This window comes from Meriones unguiculatus, chromosome 15 (genome assembly GCF_030254825.1).
Source record: "Meriones unguiculatus strain TT.TT164.6M chromosome 15, Bangor_MerUng_6.1, whole genome shotgun sequence".
In the NCBI taxonomy this organism is placed as follows: domain Eukaryota; kingdom Metazoa; phylum Chordata; class Mammalia; order Rodentia; family Muridae; genus Meriones; species Meriones unguiculatus.
Genome location: NC_083362.1, coordinates 7,270,391 through 7,291,639, shown reverse-complemented (window position 1 = coordinate 7,291,639; position 21,249 = coordinate 7,270,391). Strand labels below are relative to the sequence as shown.

General features: G+C 45.8%; 1 protein-coding gene across 4 annotated transcripts in view; it reads right to left on the bottom strand.

The window, feature by feature from the left end:
• The window catches only part of Rsph10b (radial spoke head 10 homolog B), a 38,941-nt gene that overhangs the window by 14,048 nt on the left and 3,644 nt on the right, over positions 1 to 21,249 (bottom strand). For all 4 annotated transcript variants that reach the window (XM_060368096.1, XM_021651775.2, XM_060368098.1 and 1 more), the window contains exons 2-12: positions 19,219 to 19,556; positions 17,434 to 17,509; positions 14,956 to 15,024; positions 12,535 to 12,708; positions 10,074 to 10,159; positions 8,609 to 8,729; positions 7,532 to 7,708; positions 6,461 to 6,629; positions 5,178 to 5,299; positions 3,610 to 3,799; positions 810 to 924 (exon numbers count right to left, since the gene is read on the bottom strand). In XM_060368096.1, coding sequence (XP_060224079.1) covers positions 810 to 924; positions 3,610 to 3,799; positions 5,178 to 5,299; positions 6,461 to 6,629; positions 7,532 to 7,708; positions 8,609 to 8,729; positions 10,074 to 10,159; positions 12,535 to 12,708; positions 14,956 to 15,024; positions 17,434 to 17,509; positions 19,219 to 19,472 — 1,553 coding nt within the window. In that variant the 5' untranslated portion in view covers positions 19,473 to 19,556. The remainder of the gene's footprint in view (positions 1 to 809; positions 925 to 3,609; positions 3,800 to 5,177; positions 5,300 to 6,460; positions 6,630 to 7,531; positions 7,709 to 8,608; positions 8,730 to 10,073; positions 10,160 to 12,534; positions 12,709 to 14,955; positions 15,025 to 17,433; positions 17,510 to 19,218; positions 19,557 to 21,249) is intronic.

Genomic DNA, 21,249 nt, shown 5'->3' with positions numbered 1-21,249 from the left:
TGCACTACAGAGAGACGGGGGGCAGTAACAGGAGGGTCCGCACAAGCTCGCGGGCCAGCTAGCAGGCTACACACAGCAGCAAACAACAAACAACAAACAGGTGGACGTCAGATGTAACTCTGACTGCTACATAATGCTGTAGCATAGCCTGCACATGCACCTATGTTACACACGTGTCATAAATGTACACCAAAAAGATCTAAAAAGTGTGCCAGCAGGGCTGGAGAGATGGCTCCATGGGTAAGAGCACTGTCTGCTCCTCCAGAGGTGCTGAGTTCAATTCCCAGCAACCACATGGTGGCTCACAACCATATGTAGGCATAAGGTCACTGTATAATTCACATGCTGCAAGCGCTTGTAACCCTTGAGCCATCTCTCCAGCCCAAACTTTAACTTCTAATCCTCCTGCCTCCACCTCCTGAGCTCAGTCCTGGGATTACAGGCATGTGCTAAACCATGTCCATTCTAGGAGGTGCTGTAGATAGAACCCACGGCCTGTACGCACAAGATAAGCAAGCACTCTAAAACCGAACCACATCTCCAGACCTTAAAGTGCATTAAAAAAAATAAAAAAAGAAAGAAAAAGGCATTCTGACCCAAGAAGGCACAACTGACTGTGACTACGGAGTAAAGCTCTAGGAGATATTTACAGAACCGAAACAACCCAGATAGGGGTTCTCAAGTACCCAGCGCATTGTGGCTGGACTGCAGAAAAGCCTTGCTTCCAGTCCTTCACGTGGAATACGTGAAAAGGACTGTGGCCACTGCTGAAGAGGGTCCCCTTTCAGGAGCAAAGAAGTGGAACTTACTGGTATTCTTTGTGATGGATGTGGTAAGCCAGCTGCAGGAGGTAATTCAGGAATGTTCTTAAGAGTATGGTTCTAAACGGAGAGTGGATTTCTTCAATTGGTATGCCGTTATAGACTGAAATAAAGATGGTGGGGATTAGCCACCACACAGAAGAGCTCTAGTTACCTCATGAGACATTTACAAGGTATCTTGTTCCTGTGTGTGAGAGAGAGAGACAGAGACAGAGAGACAGAGAGACAGAGAGAGAGAGAGACTGAGACGATAGCTATATGGTTGAGGTTGACGTGGAACTCAAAACTCTCCTGCCTCAGCCTCCAGAATACTGGGATTACAGACATATACCATCATTGCTCCCACTTCTAAGTGGATTTTAATTATCTTTCTAGCTCTTAAATTTGGGGTAAACAGGTATATTTTTCTAATTTAAAAAAAGGTTAGGCAATGCAGCCACTCCTGATGAGACCTAATTGACTAGGATCAGAAGGAAGGAAAGGAAGACCTCCCCTATCAGTGGACGTGGGGAGGGGCATGCATGCAGAGAGTGGAGGAAGAAAGGGATTGGGATGGGAGGAGGAAGGAAACCACAGGGGGGATACAAAGTGAATAAAATGTAATTAATAAAGAATTAAAAAAAAAAGATTAGGTATGGGGATGGTATTGAGTGCAGGTGCCTGACAATGTCAGAAGAGGGCGCTGGATCCCCTTGGCCCTGGAGTGACAGGAAGTTGTGAGTCATCCGATGTAGATGCTGAGAATAGAAGTTTGGTCCTCTGCAACAGCAGGAGATGTCCCTAACCACTGAACTATCTCTATAGCCCCTTCCTCTAATAGTTTATTAAATTTGAGACTTTCAGTACTTCCTCCCAGAGCTGATTCAAATGGAATAAAACTTTTAATGTTGTTAATGGAATGAACCTTCTAATTTGAAAGCCAGGCCAATCCCAAGGTTCCCTGATGCTTTTTTGTAGTCTTCTAAGCCTTTCCTGATCCTCCTTGCTTCTGACATAACAGTTTAATAGTCTTACCCGTTGATAGATGGGGAGAGGCAAACTCTTCTATGAAAGTCCAACAATAAATACCTCAGGCTTTACAGCTCAGACTGACTCTTGTCACGACTCCTGAGCTCTGTGGTACAGGGCAAAAGCAGCCATGGGCAACACACAAACTGGCTTATGTGCATAGGCCAGGGCTGGGTTTGCATAGGACTATAATATGGCCCTCTGCTTGGGTAGCCTTTGACCATTGCTCTTACTGTACAAGACCATCTCTGCAGTTAAATGCATGAGCACGCACATAGTGTGTATGTATGTGTGTGTGGGGGGGGTGGTTCACACACGAGTGCATGCACAGGCACACTGAGGCCATACCAGGACATCAAGCGTCTTCCTCTATTGCTCTTTCCCTTACTGCCTTGAAGTAGGGTCACTGAGCTGGAAGGCTGGCTGGCTGCCAAATTCTCAGAACCAACCTGCCGGCCAATGTTGGGGCTGCAGGCACATGGAACTATGACTGGCTTTTCACACGAGTGCTTTGAGCATTCGTACCCACTGTGTGCAGGGAACACAATATGATGGTCCATTTTCAGCACATGAATGCCTCAGACAGACTTAGTCTTACAAAGTTACAGGTAGGTAGACTGCACCTGGCCCCTGGTCTAGGCATGTCTAGGCCTCCTGGCCACCCCCACCTCAACAAGTTTATCTTAGGGTTAGGGAAAAAACCCCACAGGCAGCCTGCTTATGTGACAAGGTCCATGCATATGTTAACGAGTTATTGGGGTGGGAGAGAAGGCAGCAAGAAAATCCTTGTTGGATGTGGCCATAAAAGGAGAAGAGAAGAAAGTACACGGTGTGAGGGAATAATGAAACTAAGGTGATGCCCTGCGAAGGGTGCCCCCGAACACTCAGCCAGTGGGGAACTGGAGACGAGAACTAGCGATAAGGAATGAATTGTTTGCTTCGTTGGACCCACCTGTGCGTCCATGCCCGCCACCCGTTCTTTTTAAAGGAGTTGTTTGATAATTTCACACATGGATATGATGTGTTGGGTCAAACCTGTACCCCATTCCCTCCCCTCCAGATCCTCTACCATTCACCACCTTCCCCTCCCAACTTCATGGACCAGGCGCGGTGGAGCACGCCTGTCATCGCAGCACTGTGGGAGGCAGAGGCAGGCGGATCTCTGTGGGTTCGAGGCCAGTCTGGTCTACAAAGTGAGCCCAGGACAGCCAAGGCTACACAGAGAAACCCTGACTTAAAACACCAAACAAAACTTAATGCTGCCTCTATGGGCGTGGGTGTAGGAGCATCTACTGGAATAGGGGTAGCCTATCAGTGGCCACATCCCTGAAGAAAGCTGACTGTCCCTTCCACAGCAGCCATCAGTTGCTAATAGCTCTTCAGCTAGGGGTGGGACTTCATGAGTCCCTTGCCCACCTGTGCTGGGATTTAGGCTGGCTTCATCTTGTGCAGGTCTTGTGCACGCAGCTGCTGTGAGTTCATATGTGCCGCTCACATCTGGCAAATGTGTTTCCACTGCAGATGTCCACTGCCTCTGGCTCTTGGAATCTTTCTATTCTCTCTTTCATAATGACTGCTAAACCCAGATAGCCATTCTTGCAAGGTCATCAGTAAATACCTCACATCTACTGTACTCTTTTGTCTCCATGTCCATTTGTTTGGGTTTGGGCAGAGGCCATCTCCGTCACACAGAGCCATCTCCCCATCTTCTCTCAACATGTCTTTAGCTCCGATTCTGAGTAACAGTAACAAGAAGAGGAAGAAAACCTGGGATACTCACTACTCAAAACCCTGTCCATATCCGCAAGAGTTATATTGTGGTGATGAAACCTACAGTCTTTCAGAAATCTCCAGAAGTGAAGCTTTGTCATCAGAAAGGTGTTATCCAGAGAGTGGTCACACCCAAGGGCGCTGTAGAAGCAGTAGATCTTTCTTAACTCGGTAATGTTCCTTAGGATTGCAAACTCCACCTGAAAGCAAGGCAGCACATGTGGCCTAATCGTGTATCATTACAACAAAAGAAGGCGTGCTGCTTGAGAGTGTGTGCTCCTCCTGCAGAGGACCCGAGTTCAGTTCCTAGTACCCACACTGGCAGGGACTACAACTGACACCATGATGGAAGTAGCACTCAGGCTGTAAAACTCAGCAAGAAGACAGTACCACTTGCCAAAACTAAAGCAAAGGCCCAGTCCATCGAAGTTCCTATCATCCTTGGGAAGTCTAGAAACGCAGTGACCTTGCTTTCTGGCTTCTGCAGTTCTGTTTCTGGCTAACTGTTTCTGTGGCCTGAAGTGTGTCAACCTAGAACATGGTTTTGTTTAGAAGCTCACCCTGAGAAAGACCCTGAATATGCAGTGTAGTCGCTGCCCAGCTAATAAAGACCTTTGGTTGGCTTCCGCCTCCGTCTGAGCAGTCTTCTCTGACGACTACCCCACAACAGGGTTTCCTTCTAGTTTTTCAGATTTTGAAATGTATAGGTGCTTCTGCCTGCACATATGTCAGCGCACCATATGCATATAGTGCCTGTGGAGGCTAGGAGAAGGCATTGGGGCCCTTGTAACTGGAGTTACAGATGATTGTCAGCCGCCATGTGGGTGCCTGGTACCTGCTACCTCAGGAAAAGCAGCTCTCCTCCACTGAGCCGTCCCTCCAGCGTCAGCACAGCAGTCTTCCTTCTTCTGCCTCTCATATTCTTCTAGATTTATTCTGTTTTCTATGTATGAGTTTTGCCTGCATGTATGTGTGAGTGCCATGTGTGACTGGTGCAGAGGCACAGGGTCCCCTGGAACTGGAGTTACAGGTATGGGCTACTGTGTTGGTGCTAGGACCCAACCCAGGTTCTCTCGCAGAGTAACAAACACTCTTAACAGAGCCATCTCTCCAGCCCCATGGTGGGTGTCTTGATGCTGAGGGCATCCAGGACTTTCTGACCCCTAGAAGCCCCAACACCACCTTCCATGAGTGGGAGGTAATCAAAGCCTTGGTCTTCGGTGGCCTCTGACTACTAGTGATTCCTCTAGGCTCCAAGGCCCCGGGCAATGCCACTGAGGCCTGCTCACATGGCTGCCTTTCTATCACTAACCCTGCTCACTTACAGATTGAGATAAAGCACCCACCAGGCACACAGAAGACAAAAATAGCAACTGAATAAAAATGGATAGCTGGGCATGGTGGCACATGCCTATACTCCCAGCACTCTGGGAAGCAGAGGCCGGTGGATTGCTGTGAGTTTGAGGCCAGCCTGGTCTACAAAGTGAGTCTAGGACAACCAAGGCTACACAGAGAAACCCTGTCTCCAAAAACCAAAAGAGAAAGAGAATAGTTATGATGAATGATAGAGGGGTTTACCTGCTTCTTCTCTTCTTCTTGTCTTTCCTCAGGGTACATGTCCAGCAACAGATTTAAGTCCAGCTCGATGCTCGATCCTAACACAGAATGGCTTTCACTGCCATCCAGCTTTCGTAGGGTCTCTGACAAACAAAGCAAAAGTGGGGGATGATTGGGACAAGCTAAGGTGAAACCCTTTTGAGGTGGGCTGGACAGCTGGTTCAGCAGTTGAGGGGCTTGCTGCTCTTCCAGAGGACCCAGGGTTAGTTTCTAGCACCCCTGACAGGCAACTCAGAACTGCCTATAACCCCAGCTCTAAGATCCAACGCCTTCTCGAGTCCTCTGAAGCTACCAACAGACATTTACATGTGTATACACACCTCTTCAAAAGGAATCCTTTCAGTGTCACGGCAGAATGGTAGTCTGTCAAGACGTGATAGAAGAGAAGTCAACAACCAGGCATTGCAGCACAGGCCTACATGCCAGCTGCTGAGGAAGCCAAGGCAGGATGACTGTAAGTTCAAGACCAGCCTCTGCTACAGAGAGACTTGAAGGCCAGTCTGGACAGTTTATGCCCCTTTTCAAAATTAAAAGCTAAGGGCCACCTCGATGGTTCAGTAAGTAAAGTGCTTGCTGCGAAAGTTGATGGCTGTGTTTGATCGCAGGGACCCACATAGTGAAAGGACAAATGGACTTCCCCAAGTTGTCCTCTGAGTACCACATGCACACAGACAAACACAACAAATAAAGACACTTTTAAATTAAAAATGCAAAAGGAGGGCTTGGAAATAGTCCAGTGGTAGAGCACTGGCAGTTCCCATAGTAATGGGGAAAAAAAACACCCACTATTCAATAGCTGACAATTAGCCTCGCTAAGGGAGGTGCTTGCCTGGCCTGGGGTTCCATCCCTAGTACCCTATAGAACTGGGTACATCCCTGTCATCCAGCACTTGGGATGTGGAGGGAGAAGAATCAGGAGTTCAAAATTATTCTTGGCTATTCAATGAGTTCAAGGCCGTCCAACCAGTTCAAGGCCAACTTGCCTAAACAAACTAAAAAACAAACAAAGCCAAATATGCTTAACACTGAAGGGCATTTCTATTTTCTGATGCAGCAGGTATATTTTTATAAATGAAAACTATAGATAAGATAATAATTTACTCTGGGAAGGGTGACATGCCTGTAAGCAGGTAGATCTCAGTGAGTTTAAGGCCAGCCTGGTCTACAAAGCGAGTGCAGGACAGCCAGAGAAACCCTGTTCTTGAAAAACAAACAAACAAAGATATTATTTTATTTTCACCTACCAGGCTCTCTACCAGCACTGATAGAAGATTCCGGCACCGGCTGGCTCCTTTGGGAGATATCTGACCAACTGTCCAGGCTGTGTATGAAGTCAGCTTCAAAGTACTCTGCAATGTGGTCATTGGAAAACATGCCTTCATACACACGTCCATTCTTGAAGGTTATTCTGCCCTGTCAGTAGGAACACAGTGTTGGACGGTTTGGGAAAAGTGCTCAGGAAGAATACTATTCGGTGTCCATCAGTAGGGTTTTCAAGGTTTGGAGCTTGTTTCCGATGATGTGTACTTAGACCATAAATAATCGTCCTCCATTGGCTTTCCCATCATGATGCCCATTCTCTTTTTCCTTCTCCAACCTTTCCCCAAGTTTAATCACCTCTAGGCCACAGAATGAACTTTATTAAACCTTGTGAATTGGGCACAGCCCAATAGGTACTTCCCTGTACCTGAGGTGGACAGATGACCCAGTTCAGCTCTGTGAAATAGAGTTATTTATACAGAGCTCTGAGAAATGAGTTTCTCTCTCTTTTTCTCTATCTTACGACAGGGTTTCTCTGTATAATAAGAGCTCTGGCTGTCCTGGACTCACTTTGTAGACCAGGCTGGCCTTGAACCCACACTGATCTACCTGTCTCTGCCTCCTCATGCTGGCATTAAAGGTGTGCGCCACCACACCTCTGCTGAGTGGGCTGTGTAATGTGAAGCTGAAATCACAGCAGCTATCTTGTAATCACAGGAAAGTGGCAATCCAAGGGTAAAGCTGTCATGTGGGTAGACGGGAAAGAAACGCTGAAATCACTGAGTTAGTATCAGAAGCCAGCCCCAAAGCCCACATTGCTATCATATGTGAAAGCTTAAGCTAGGCTATAACTTGCAACCAGCACCCTCATTTATTTGTATACACATATAACAAAAACTGATTCAATAATTTCTAAACATCCAGGAAACAGATAATATGTTGTAAATAGCTGTAAATGCACATAATCACCTTCAATAAAATAGTTATCTTTTCAAAATGAATAATGCGCCTTACCAGATCTGCACCTTTCACGGTATTCCAGCAGCTGTACTCACCATGCCATGCTTTTTGTTGGAAACCCACTCTCCCTCATACATTGCTCCACTGGCATAGTAAAACTTCCCATGTCCATGACGAAAGCCATTTACAAATGCTCCTATGTATTCATTCCTCAAAGGATACTGAGAGTTGGGGATTCTCTTTAGAAACCAGGTATGTGTTCCAAAGCCATTCTGAAAAGAAAGGACCTTGTCAGTACAAACCCCTTCTTACTTGAACTCAAATTATGACAAAGACACTGATAATTTGCAGGGGCAAAGCCCGTGAACTGAGAAGAGGAATTGAGTTCAGCCTCAGCTCAGCCAATCACTAAATGTCTTTTGATCTATGGCGCGATTTGAGCCCTTCAGGTTCTTCAAGTATACGATGGAAACAGCACCTATCTTGTAGGTTAGATTAAAGCTATGTGAAGAGAGGTGGTTCAGTGGTTAAGAGCACTGCCTGCTCTTCCAAAGGACCCGGGCTCAATTCCTGGCACATACATGGCAGCTTCACAACTGTCTGTAACTTCTGTTTCAAGGGATCTGATACCCTTACACCAATGTGCATAAAATAAAAATAAAGAAATTTTTTAAAAGCTATGTGAGACCCTTACAGAAGACTAAGTAATAAAACATCAGTTAAAAAGTGTGGCTGAGACTAGCAGATTGTAACTGAGTTTTGAGCTGGTTTTTCTTCTGTTGCTGTGATAAAATACTCTGACAAAAGCAACTTAGAGAGGAAGGGCTGCTGCTCAGTTTGGGGTACAGGAAAGCCGCAGTGGCAGGAGCTCGAGACAGCTGGTCACGCTGCAGCTACAGTCAGAGGCCGAGGCAGCAGATGCAAACCCGGCCAGCTTTCTCCACTTCCCGCAGAGCAGAATCCCTTGCCCAGGGGGTGCTCCCTTTCACAATTAGGATGGGTGCTCCAGCCTAACAACAGTAATCAAAATAAAGTATCCCAGGCTGCCCTAGAGGCCCATCTCACAGGTGACTCTAGATCCTGTGAGCCGTCAGCAAACACTGACTGTCACAAGCAGGCAGTTAACACCTCACCCACCTCAGGCTGTGACCCGCAGGCTGGACAGGCCCTACCTGGATCCCCTTCTCCCAGTGGCCAGTATACTCCTCATTTATTGTCAGCCATCTCATTCTGCCTTCCCCGTGGCGCATGTTGTTTTCCCACTGGCCTTCATACATGTTGCCTGACTTGTAGCTGGTACCAAAGGAACCAATGATGAACAATTAGTTAGATTATATTGACAACATTTGCCTTTAAAGCCCTTAAACTCACCCCTTGAATGCCTCTCAGGAAAAGGAAATCCAACCCAGGACCAAGGATGCTGTTCCCAGTATTGAGACTCAGTGGGTATCACATGACTGGCAAAAATATTTATATTAAGAGGCATAATAATTCCCTTTATTAAACTTTTTCATTATTCAATAAATGGGCAAAAGTGAAGTTTTATATCTTCTTGAAACAAGTCCTATTGTGCTATGATTACTTAATATTTGGCCACCAAATACTATGTATTATTGGGCATGTATGTGCAGGTGTGCATGTGGGTGCTGGATGTGTTTCCTTTGTTGTTCTTCATCTTTATTTTTGAGACACGGTCTCTCCCTGAACCTGAAACACATCAGTCTGGTAGGGATCCTCCTGTTTCTGCTCCCCTGTGCTGAGGCTACAGGCAGATGCTACTATACCCAGCTTTTTACATGGGTGCTGGGGATTTGACTTCAGCTCCCCTGCCCCTGCTTCCTTGGCAGGACCATTATATTCTGATCTGCCTCTCTAGTCCAGCGGTTAAGAGCACTTGCTGCTCTTCCACAGGACCAGAGTTCATTTCCTAGCATCTGTGTTGGGCAGCTCACAACCACCTATAACTCCAGCTTGAGGGGACCTGACACTTTCCTCTGGCTTAACAGGCACCAACATCTTCGTGCACTCATATGTAAGTGTAAAAATAAATCCACCCTATATATCCCTGCTGGGTGTGAAGGTACAGGTTTGTAATGCCAGAACTTGGGAGGTAGAGAAAGGAGTTCAAGGTCAGCCTGGGTTAATAGCAAGACCCTGTATGTAAAGTGTAATACAGGGATGGGGCTACAGCCCAGAGGTGGGGTGCGTGCCTCACATGGGCCAGGCCCCTCACATGTGCTAGGTTCAGTCCCTAGCACTGCCAAAACTAAAATAATAACAACAAATTACTATCAGCTCAATCTAAAATCAAGCAAAAATATTGCTGTTCTGCAGAAAACATACAGCGATGAATCTATGATGAATACAGAGGACAAAGGAAGGCGGAGTCTACTTGGAATAAAGTGGAACATACAATCAAACACTGAGTGTGTTCTTCTAAATTTCCATAGAATGTTTTCATTACTGTGGGGACTCTGCAAGGAGCAACTGAAAACTGTACCATACTTGGACAGAAGATGCATTCTCTGTTATATCTGCACCTTGTCTTTACCCTGGGTCCAAGTGAGCCCAAGAACCAAGTGAGCCCCTGAAAGCTTTTCCACCCACACCCCAATGTGGAGGAAGGGTCACACCTACCATCTTATTCCCCAGCCCTTTTTGATGTTGTATACCCAGTCTCCCTCATACCAAGAGGTTCCCTCTTGATTGTAATAGATGGAGCCCTAAAACAAACAGTATAAAGAGAAATCAAGACTCACGAGGCAAATCCTCTTTGAAACATAGAAATCAGAATACGCAAACCTAAGAAGCATAAACTCTGAAGAAGCCCATGGTGTAACTGGCAAGACACATAACCCATGATGCTTTGGTTTTTCAGACAGAGAAAAGTGGGTTGGGTAAAGGTCTCAGTGAGTGAAAGTGCTTCCTATGCAAGCATGAGGACTTGAGTTCAGATACCAGAATCCACATGAGAAGCTGGACACAACACACAGTGGAAGCATTGTCATCGCAGCACTCCTATTAGAAAATGGGAGATGGAGACAGCACAATCTCGGGGGCACAAGGGTCAGCTAGTGTGCTGGGGGGGGAGAGAGAGAGAAAAGGTTGCCAGGAGGGAGTCCCCATAAGGACACAGATGGAGCAGGAGCAGCCAGAGCAAGATTAAGGGGACAGGTAACAGGACGTGTGCCTGGCAAGTGGGCCAGTTCAACATGGTTGGGTGAGAACAGATGAGCATCTGCCCAGCTATAGTGCCTGAAGCTTATTATAACTATAGTAGGCCTCTGTGCTATTATTTGGGAGCTCGAGTGAACATAGAAAAGCCCATTCGACACTTTTACAATACACAGCAGTGAATAACAAGAGATGCTTCCAATGAGGTGAGAGATGAAGGCACACAGCCCAGGCGGTACACCGTGGCACAGCATGGAAATGCGCACAAACACACAAAGGAAACGGTGAGCTATGTACACCCATGTCACAGGCCAGTCATTCCCTTTGTGAGTCAGACTTCTTGTTTGTAGGGGAGAAATACCTCACAGAAACAACTTAATGGAGGCACATTTACTTTGGTTTGTGATTTCGGGGACTTCGGTTGTGTTAGTTCTGGGCCAGTGTTGAGGCAGACCACCATGGCAGTGGGTCAGATGGCAGAGGCTGCCCACCTGTGACAGACAGAGAACACACGCCCTAATAATAGCGTGTCCTTGGAAGGCACGGGACAGATAAAGAAGTCCTGTGTCAAGTCAGGATCGGGGCTCATCCTCAGAATCCCCACACTTGGGCAGTGAGGCAGAAAGATCATCCCAAGTTGGAGACCAACCTGGGCTACATAGTAAGTTCCTGGGCAGTAAGAGTAAGAGTAAGAGTAAGAGTAAGAGTAAGAGTAAGAGTAAGAGTAAGAGTAAGAGTATGAGTAAGAGCCTGCCTCAAAACAAAGGTGACTCATCAGGGTAAAGGTGTTTGACTCCTAATCCTGTGACCTGAGACCCACATGGCAGAGAGAACCAACTTCTACAAATTGTCTTCTGACCTCCACATGTACACCATAGAATATTCGCGTGTGCACACTAGCGCACACACAAATAATTAAATGTAATAAGAAAATTTAAAAAAAAAAACTCATGTCCATCAACAGCTAAGTAGATAAATTATAGTATATACTTACAGTGAAGTATTACTCAGCCTTAAAAATGGTGAAGTGCCATCACGTCACACCTTAGATAAATCTTGAAAATATGCTTCATAAAACAGCTAGGCGCAAAAGCTCACATATTATCTGATCCCATTTATAGGATGTCTGTTATAGTTTGGATATAAAAATGTCCCTGACAAGTTCATGCACTGACCACTTCGTTTCCAGCTGCTGGTGTTATTTTGGAAGGTTCTGGAAGCTTTAGAAGATTGGGACCTAGCAGGAGAAAGTAGGTCACTGAGGAATACATTCCTGGGGGCTTTGTCTCATCCTGGTCCCATCTCTCCTCTTCCTGTCTGCCAAGAGGCAGCAGCCTCTATATGCTTCCACCACCATCATATTCTGCTTCGTGGTAGGCCCAGAAATAGCACCAATGTGCATGGACTGAATCCTCCGAAACTGTGAGCCAAAATCAATCTTTTCTTTACTAAGCTGTTTCTATCAAGTTGTTGTTAATGTTGGTAGTGGTGGTGGGTTTGCTTCGCTTTGTTTTGTTTTGAGACAAGGTCTCATTATGACCCTTGGTTGGCCTGGAACTCTCTGTGTAGATCAGGCTGGCCTCAAACTCACAGAGGTTTCACTTTCTTCTGCTTCACAAATGCTGAGGTTAATGGTGTGTGCCACCATGCCTGGCAAGGGTTTTTGTCACAGGGACAAAAAAATATGACTGACCCAATGGCTAAGGGGTAAATCCAGTCCATCCCCACAGTAAGAAGATGGATGACTGCTGGGAATATGGGGCTGGAGGGATGAGGGGTCGTGCGTATTTGTTTTATTTTGTGTTACCGAAAATGTTTGTGAGACTCGACAGTGATGATGGTTGTACAGTGTTGTGAATCGTGGGTTTTATATCATGATTACATTCACATGGATGGGATCCTCTCATGGGTACACCTCACCTACCTTTCCATGTCTCTTGCCGTGACACCAGTGGCCGATGTAGGACACGGGATGTGTGCCACACTTAAACATACCAAATCCGTTCCTCATGCCGTTGATCACTTCTCCTTCATACGTGCTGCCATCTGGCCACGTGTACACGCCATGGTTCATGGGGATATTCTTCACAAAGTCTCCCTAAGACAAAACAACCACCAGCGTGACAGGAGAAGGCAATGGAGGGACTCCGCACCTGGAGGGCTGTTTGAGAGTCTTCTGCCCACACTGCCTCTGGCAGTCCGGAAGTGGTAGATGTGCTCCTCACATCCTCTTCTCTGTCATTTCCATCCCCTCTCTCACCTCGTTCTTCCAGTGCATGGAAGCCCAGGCGGAATAGAATACTGGGAAGGCTGTATTTACACGTAGCACCAAGAAGCAAGCAGGTGACCTGGTAATGAGGTGGCTGCCCATCCTGATCTACATTTTAGACTGTCAGGGTCTGCCTTGGAGAGGTCCGGATGATCAGCCATGTACTGCCCCCCCATGGTTCATCAAAACATTCCTCAGATGTGTATGTCAATGGCCCACCTCATGGGCACCTTCTGAAGAACTCACTGTGTCCTGGCTGAGGGCACCTTTGTTGTGAGCAGCTCATGGTGATGGGAGCCATGGCCTAACGATGTTAGATCCCCTTCCAGAGTGGCTCTGTTGGTACTGGTGGTGGTGGCACTGGGGAGTGAACCCAGGGCTCCCTGTGTGCTAAGCGGATGCTCTGCCACACTCCCAAGATTCCAAATTCACTAGATAATCATCAGTGAGCAGAGGACACAACCTCTGACTCTTGCCACTGGCTGGATGGCATATTGGGACTCCCTGGCTCAACAAGCCTGAGAACGCTTCAAGATACAAAATCCCACCCACGAACCCCCTCCGATGGGCTGACTGTGGTGGGCTCAGTGCTTGCTAAGGAGGACCCCCAAACACCGGAGACAGTGAAGCAGAAGGACCTGCCTGACAAAGTCACCCTCAGGGACCAGAAACCGTGAATGCTGGTGGCGGGCTAAAGATGGGGTGCTGCATGGAAAGGGAGTTCTCTCAGAAAGCCTGGCCCTAACACACTGTTCTAGCCGGATTCCCAGGCTTCCCTAGGTGGAGGATCAACCCTCCCTTGCTCTCCTTGTACCTCTGCAGCTCGTGTCTGCTGCCCAGCTGCCATTTGAATACATATGCAGTTGCCTCCAATGTCCCTTACCATTTATGAGCACCATGGCATTAGTTACTCTGCAGTGGGGATTTCTGGAACTGTGCTTCAGGCACTCACAGGCTCTGTGCGTGGGAGCTGAAACTGGCACAGTTTCTTGGAGGGCAAATCTGTTCTCAGTTCTCACAACTAGTTTAAAAATGTCCACTTCCTCTCAGCCTAGCAACCCAGATGGCTTTTCTGAAACATCCATAATGGAATACATGCAGTCAGTAAAAATAGCTAGCTCTGCAGGGATGGGTATGGCTTAATTACTAAAAAATAAAGGAATAAAATAAATTATATAAACTGTGTTTATGCAAAGCATGGGGATTAAACATACATCTGTGTGAGACCCATGCAGAGAACATGTAGATTACCACACCAAACTCCATCCATGCACATGCACACACACAGGAAGCCTCTAATGCGACAAATGAAAGCAGCTGAAGTGAGTCCCAGGCACCTCACGCAGTCACCACATTACCGAGCTGAGCACATAGCTCGGTCTTTGCAGCCTCTGTTCTCTGAAGTTCTGGTTCTGTGCTTACACTTATCTTTTCAGTTTTTTTTTTTTTTTCTTTTTCTGAAATAGGATCTTACTGTGTAGATCCAAGGTGGCCTGGAACTAAAAATTCTCCTGCATCAGCTTCTCAAGTGCTGGGATTCCATGATTCCAGATCTGGCTATGCTAACTTTTTTTTTTTTTTTTTAATTTCTTTGTTTGTTGTGACAGGGTCTCACTGTGTATCCCTGACTGTCCTGGAACTCACTATGTAGACCAGGCTGGCCTCAAACTCAGAGATCCACCTACTTTTGCCTGTAAAATGTTGGAATTGAAGGTGTGTACCTCCATGTGTAGCCTGACTAACTTTTATAAAAATAGTATATCTAGAGGGCTAGAGAGATGGTTCAACAGTTAAGAGCATGCGATGCTCTTGCAGAGGACCTGAGCACAGTTTCCAGCATTCGCGCCAGCAGCTCCCAACTGCATGTGACTCCAGCTCCAGAGGATCCAATGCCTTCTTCTGGCCTCTAAGAGTACCTGAACTCATTGGATATGGCAACATGCACGCACACACACACACACACACACACAAAGCACACAGGCATACACCCTTTAAAAAAATAAAAACAGTGCAGGAAGTTGACTATTAAATTCTATCATTAATAGTTCACAACTCTAAATCACGATCATGCTTTACCTCATATTTCAACCCGTCAGCCCAAATATAAGTCCCTTGTCCATGCATCAGTCCTTCTGAAAACATGCCCTGTGAAAGAAATAACAGTGCTTAGATGGAAGCTGTGGGTGCTGGGCATCTGCAGACTGGATCAGTCAGAGACTGGAGTCCTGTTCACCCCTTTGCATGCAGGAATGTGCTGGCTGCCTGGCGGCAGCAGCAGCAACAATGTGGTGCCCATGCTGAGCCTGTACCAGTGACCTACCCCTGAGCCAAAGACGATCCAAGAGAAGTTGAAATTGTCCTTAAGACTTAGCTCTGATGACCAGAGTCATAATCCCCTAAGTAAGCCACTGGGAAATCTCTGAACTGTAGTCCAGAAGAACTAGAATACTTTTGATTTTGCACTTTGGCCTTTCAGGATTTGGGGCTAAGGATGAAGCTCAGTGGCAGGACGCCTGGTTAGCACATGCAAGGCCCTGTTCTATTTTCTACCTTGCAAAATCAAACAAAGCCAAATAACAACAACAAGCCTCCCTCCTTTTTAAAACAGATTACTTACACTAGGCAGATCAGCTATCAGACACATGACATGTAAGTTTCATACTTTGCTTTCTCTTACTGGAGATTATCAGTGTGCATGTGCCCTGAGAGAAACACAAATGCGTGCATGCACATTTGACCGTGTACCAGGGTTACATACATGTATAGGGATGTGTGCATGTGTACAATTTTGGCTCAAGGGGAGCCTACGCCCTCTTCTGGCCTCCATGGCCATTTGACCACACATGAAGCACAGACATATACATAAGATTTAAAAATCTTTAAAAATTAGTCCACTATAGTAAGCTACTATTAGTCTACTATATAATCTGAATGAATGAATATCTTAATTGTGTCCTACAAGTAGAGGCAAAATTGAAAGGACCCTAAAAATCCAACAGTTATGGAACACTTGCATTTAGCAATTTTGACAGGATCAAATCATACAGTATCAACATTTACTGTCAGGTAAGCCAGCGATGGCCATCACTTCATAGGTGCCAAGGTTCCATCTGGGAAGATCAGAAAGTTCTGGGCTGTCAGGGGTGATGGCTGGACAATATGGGTATATTCAAGGCCACTGGCCCATCCCCTTGGCAAGGGTAAAATAACAAATGTTGTGTATATGAGACAATCCACCAAACATTTTTAAAAAATTTATCTTGTATTTTGGTGTGGATACTACAATGATGTAAACCATATAGTAATACATAAAAATATACAAGTGAAAACAATTCAACTGCAATCTATTGTTATGTGATTAATATGTAAAAATTGATATACTTACTCAAAGAATGAAAGAAACAATGATAACTGGGTACGTTTATAGCAAAATAACAGTGAAACTGAGACTTTGCTCTTTTGGGTTCTTTTGTTTTTAGTTTTTACAATGCCAGGGGCGGATCCAGGGTTCTGCACATTAGGCAAGTGCTCTACCACTGTGCCACACCCAGCCCTGAGGCTCTGCTCACTGAAGTTGACCTGAGCTTCATCTCTGTTGCTGTGAAAAAGCAGTCTGACCAAAAGCAACTTGGAGAGAAAGCGCTGATTCGCCTTACACTTCCAGCTCACAGTCCATCACCGAGAGGTCAAGGCAGTGAGTGACTCAAGCAGGAACTCAAAGCAGAAACCATGAAGGAATGCTGTTTGCTGTCTTTTACTTATCTAGTTGTCTTATACAGCCCAGAACCACCTACAGTGGCCTGGACCTTCCTATGCCAATCAACAAACACAATCCCCCTCCCCCACATACATGCCTATAGGCCTCATTGACGTGGGCAATCTTCCAACTGAGACTCCCTTCTCAGGTGACTCTAGGCTTTGTCCAGCTGACAACTAAAATGAACTAGAGCAGCTTGTGCGTTAAATCTGTAGACAGAATCAAACACAGACAGAAGGTACTTGGGGGCAAGAAGTGAGACTGTTACTGACATTTACTTACGTGGCTTATTTACCACGTGGGTTGCCTTTGTACTTGACATGCCCTTTTATTAAGGACCGGCTCTCCCTGAGAGGGACACTCTAACAGCTCTTTGCATAGTATTTGCATGAGATTCAGTCTCGTCAGCTCCGTAGCTATGGCGGTGAATATGCAAAGGCAGTAGGGTGCAGATGGGTGGTGGAGAAGTTGGAGCGTACACTCAGGGCTCTAGGTTCCATCCTCAGTACCACAAGAAAACACACGGTCACAAAGTGGATGGGAGGATGTGCACAGGTTCTATTATTTTCAAGAATTATATTTACGGTGTGCGTGTGTGTGTGTGTGTGTGTGTGCGCGCGCGCGCGCGCACGCGCGCACGAGAGCTATACTGAGTCACGCTTTATCTCGAGTAGGTAGCTGGGGTTCAGGATAAAATCAGGGTGCAGGACTTCTGATGGTTTTAGTGGAGTTCACTCAAGCCTTTGCAAATCTAAGACTTTCAGCCCACCCCTTAATTACCACTAATTACCGCTTACATGGTAGGTGTTTCCACCTTGAAAGACAGCAAAGCCTTCTCCCTCATACAGTCCACGGACTTTCTCCCCTTCATAGCTACAAAGAAACAGAGTTCAGACTCATGAGTGACGTGGACATGACTGTGGATTAAAGTAGATAGGCTATCGGTAATATGTGCTTCTTGATGTGGTTGCGTGGCTTTAATAGGTACAGAATTTCTGTTTGGGAATAGGGACAGGACATATTCTGGAAACAGAACTCAGTGATACATGAAAAACACTGTGAATGTATTTAATACCCTGAACTGTACATTTTATTTTATTTTTACCCCTCTCTCTCTCCCTCTTTCTCTCTCTGTGTATGTGTGTGCTTGTGCAAGTGATCTGGATTATCCTTGATTTCTCTTCCACCTCACCCATTTGGGCAGGTTCTGTCAATCAAACCCAGAGCTTGCCAGCATGACTAGTCTCTCTAGCCAGTTTGCTCTGGTAATTCCCTGTGTCAGCCTTCCAAAGCTGGGCTTATGCATTGGTAGGCCACATGTTCACCTGGTATTCATTTTTGTTTCTGGGCACCTGAACTTTGGCCCTGATGTTTGTCTGGCTACTGATTTAATCACTGAAACATCTCACCAGTCCCTGAATTAAACATTTCAGCTGCTCAGAAGAGCAAATCTTAGGTATTTTACTGTGAGAAACATATTCTCAAGGGGCTGGAGTTATAGTCCAATGGTTAAGGGCACTTGTTGCTCTTTCAGAGGACCTGGGTTTGATTCCTACACCCCACAGAGTGGCTGACAACCACCTGTAATTCCAGTTCTAGGGGGTCTCTTGCCCTCTTCTGGCTTCTATGGGCACCAGACACACATCTGATCACAGACATATATGCAGGTAAACACTCATACACATAAAAGAAATATAAATAAATCTTTTCAAAAAGTTTTTTTTTGGGGGGGGTGGCTGAGAAAATGGCTCAGTTGACAGAGGGCCCGCCTTACACACATGAAGATCTGAGTTCAGATCCCCAGCATCCACTTATAAGTTAGGTGCAGCAGCACACATTTGTCGGTAAAATGCACATGAAAGTGTGGGGAGCCGAATTCGCAGTCCAATACCTACATGAAAAGATGGCTAAAGGAAGGAAAAGGCAGGTATTGTGATGGACTTTCGATTCCAGAATTCCAGTGCTGGGGAGACAAGAGGATCACTGGAGCGTGCTGGACAGCACATCTAACCAAACCAGTGCGCTCCAGACCCACAGACAGAAGTGCTTTTGGAGGTGGGGAACTGCAGAATCATAAAACAGCACCAGCTGGGTAGTGGTGGCGCACGCCTTTAATCCCAGCACTCAGGAGGCAGAGGCAGGCACATCTCTGAGTTCGAGGCCAGCCTGGTCTACAGAGAAAGTTCCAGAACAGCCAGGGCTACACAGAGAAGCCCTGTCTTGAAAAACAAAAACAAAACCAACCAAACATATAAACAAAGACAAAACACAAAAACAAAAACCAAACAATCAAATCCCAAAAAGCTGTGTAGGATTCATAAGCTCCCATCAAAACACACTTTCACGGGATTGGGAGGGAATGGGGGAAGGGAGCCACAGCTGGGATACAAAGTAAATAAACTGTAATTAATATAAAAAAATAAAAAAATGTAATAAAAAATAGGGAGACAACCCAAAGTGTTTAACCTCACTACAGCTTTGCGGAGTGTCTACCAATCAGAACACACTTTCACGTAGTATTTGGCTTACAGAGTTTAGCCCTGTCATCCCCCACTCCCACTCCTGCCGGGAAGGTCAGTCACCTTTCTACTATGAGTTTTGTCAGGATGGGCTCTTCATACTGAGTCTCATCTTCAGACTGATACACATTTGTGGGTTCTTTTTTGGGTGCTGGTTGCTTAGGTGTCGTTTCCACCGGTGGGATGATGGTACTGGATGCGTCCTGCTTACCGGCATTCCCATCATGTTTAGAAGCTTCTGGGTACTCAGAGATAGAGGAGGGGGAGCGGACTGACTTATCTCCTTTTTTGTCTGCTTTTTTCTTTTCCTTCACCATGGCCTTTGGAAGATGTACTTTTCTTTAGATGCACAATTAGCCAATGATTCCTTTGGTAGGCTGCAATTTCGTTTCAGGTTTTACCTGAAAAATAAAAATAATGTCTCTAAATACTTGGTTGTTTTAATTGTAAAACAAACAAACAAACAAAAAACTAGCCTTAGGAAAAAAATACCATTATCATTCTACTGAATCCTCAATAACAACAAGAATCATCAGTTATGCAAATATAATTTAATTTCAATACTGCACATATTGTTTTAAAATGCTTAATATTAGAACCATTATGAAACATTGTTTCATTTATATTTTTATTGCATTTATTTACCTATTAATTTTGTGCATATGGGTGTGTGGGGGTACATGTGTACCTTCGCCCATGTGTGGAGGTTAAAGGACAATTTCCAGGGTGGTTCCCTGCTTTCATAGTGTGTAGCCTGGGGCTCAAACTCAGCAAGTACCTTTACCCATTGAGCCATTTTGTCAGCCCATGTAATAGTATGTGTTTTCAAACAGCACTATAGTTAGGAATGGTAATCCTTAGGGGGTAAAGCACTTCCCTCAAATGCATGAAGACCTGAGTTCAGATCCCCACAACCCATGTAAGAGGCTTATGCCATCACATGCACCTGTAATCCAGCAGTGGGGTGGAGGGGTGGAGACAGGGGGATTCCTACAGCTCCTTCACAGTTTAGTTCAATCAGCAAGCTCTAGGTTCAGTGATAGACCTTGTTTAAAAAAACTGAGGTTGGGGTGGGTAACGTGATTCTTCTGGCAAAGGTGCCTGCCACAAGCCTGACAACCTGGGCTCGATCTGTTGAAGCTGCGTGGTGGAAGGAGAGAACTGGCTCCTGCAAGTTGTCCTCTGACCTTCACAGGTATACTACACAAATTAGAGCAGCACTAAGTCCATAAAAACAGAAAGGCTACTGTGTCATATTAGCAGCATTTTACCCTTAAGCAAATTTCCTCTGCCTTAGCTATCAAATAGAAAGAAATATAGTGGTATCTTGTGTCATGACAGGATGGTAATGATACAGAAAAATCCCCAAAGGATACAATTCAGGACAACTGCTACACAGAATGATTGCCATTTGATGTTTATCAGTTTGAACTCATTGGCTGCCTAGCCTCCAGAGCCTTTACAGCAATAGCTCCTTGTTGTTCGTGGAGTGTGTATGTGTTTGTATGTGAGGGTCAGTGCATGTGGAGGCCTGAGTTCAGCATTAGGTGTTTTCCTTCATCTTGTTCCCTCTTATTTTCCTGAGACAGGGCTTCTCCCTGACCTCTAGGACAGCAATGGGTAAAGCCAGTAGGCCAGCCAGAGAGCCTCAGGGATCCTCCCGAATCTACTTCTCAAGCTCTAGGCCTAAGTACGCCATGGTGACGGCACTAAAAACATGTCTGGACATTTTATTACTTCCGTTTTTATTTTGCTTGTGGGGGTTTTGTCTGCATGTTTGTCTGCGTAACACATGCGTGCAGTGCCTAGGGAGGCCAGAAGAGGCATCAGATCCCTTTGAACTGGAGTTTGCAGACAGTGGGATTGAACTCACGTCCTCATGCTTGCACATCTCCTCAGAGCCCAACTTAAACTGTGGCTCAAGATCTCATATGGGGTTACGTACATGAACAGAGGGGTCATGAACACCTAACAGGAAAAGGTTTCTAAATGTACAACCAAAATTGATTAAAAACCAAACACGTAATGAATCCAATATGTTTCTAGCCAAACCCTCCCAGGTTGCATCAGACAACCTCAGTCTCTGGGTTCTTT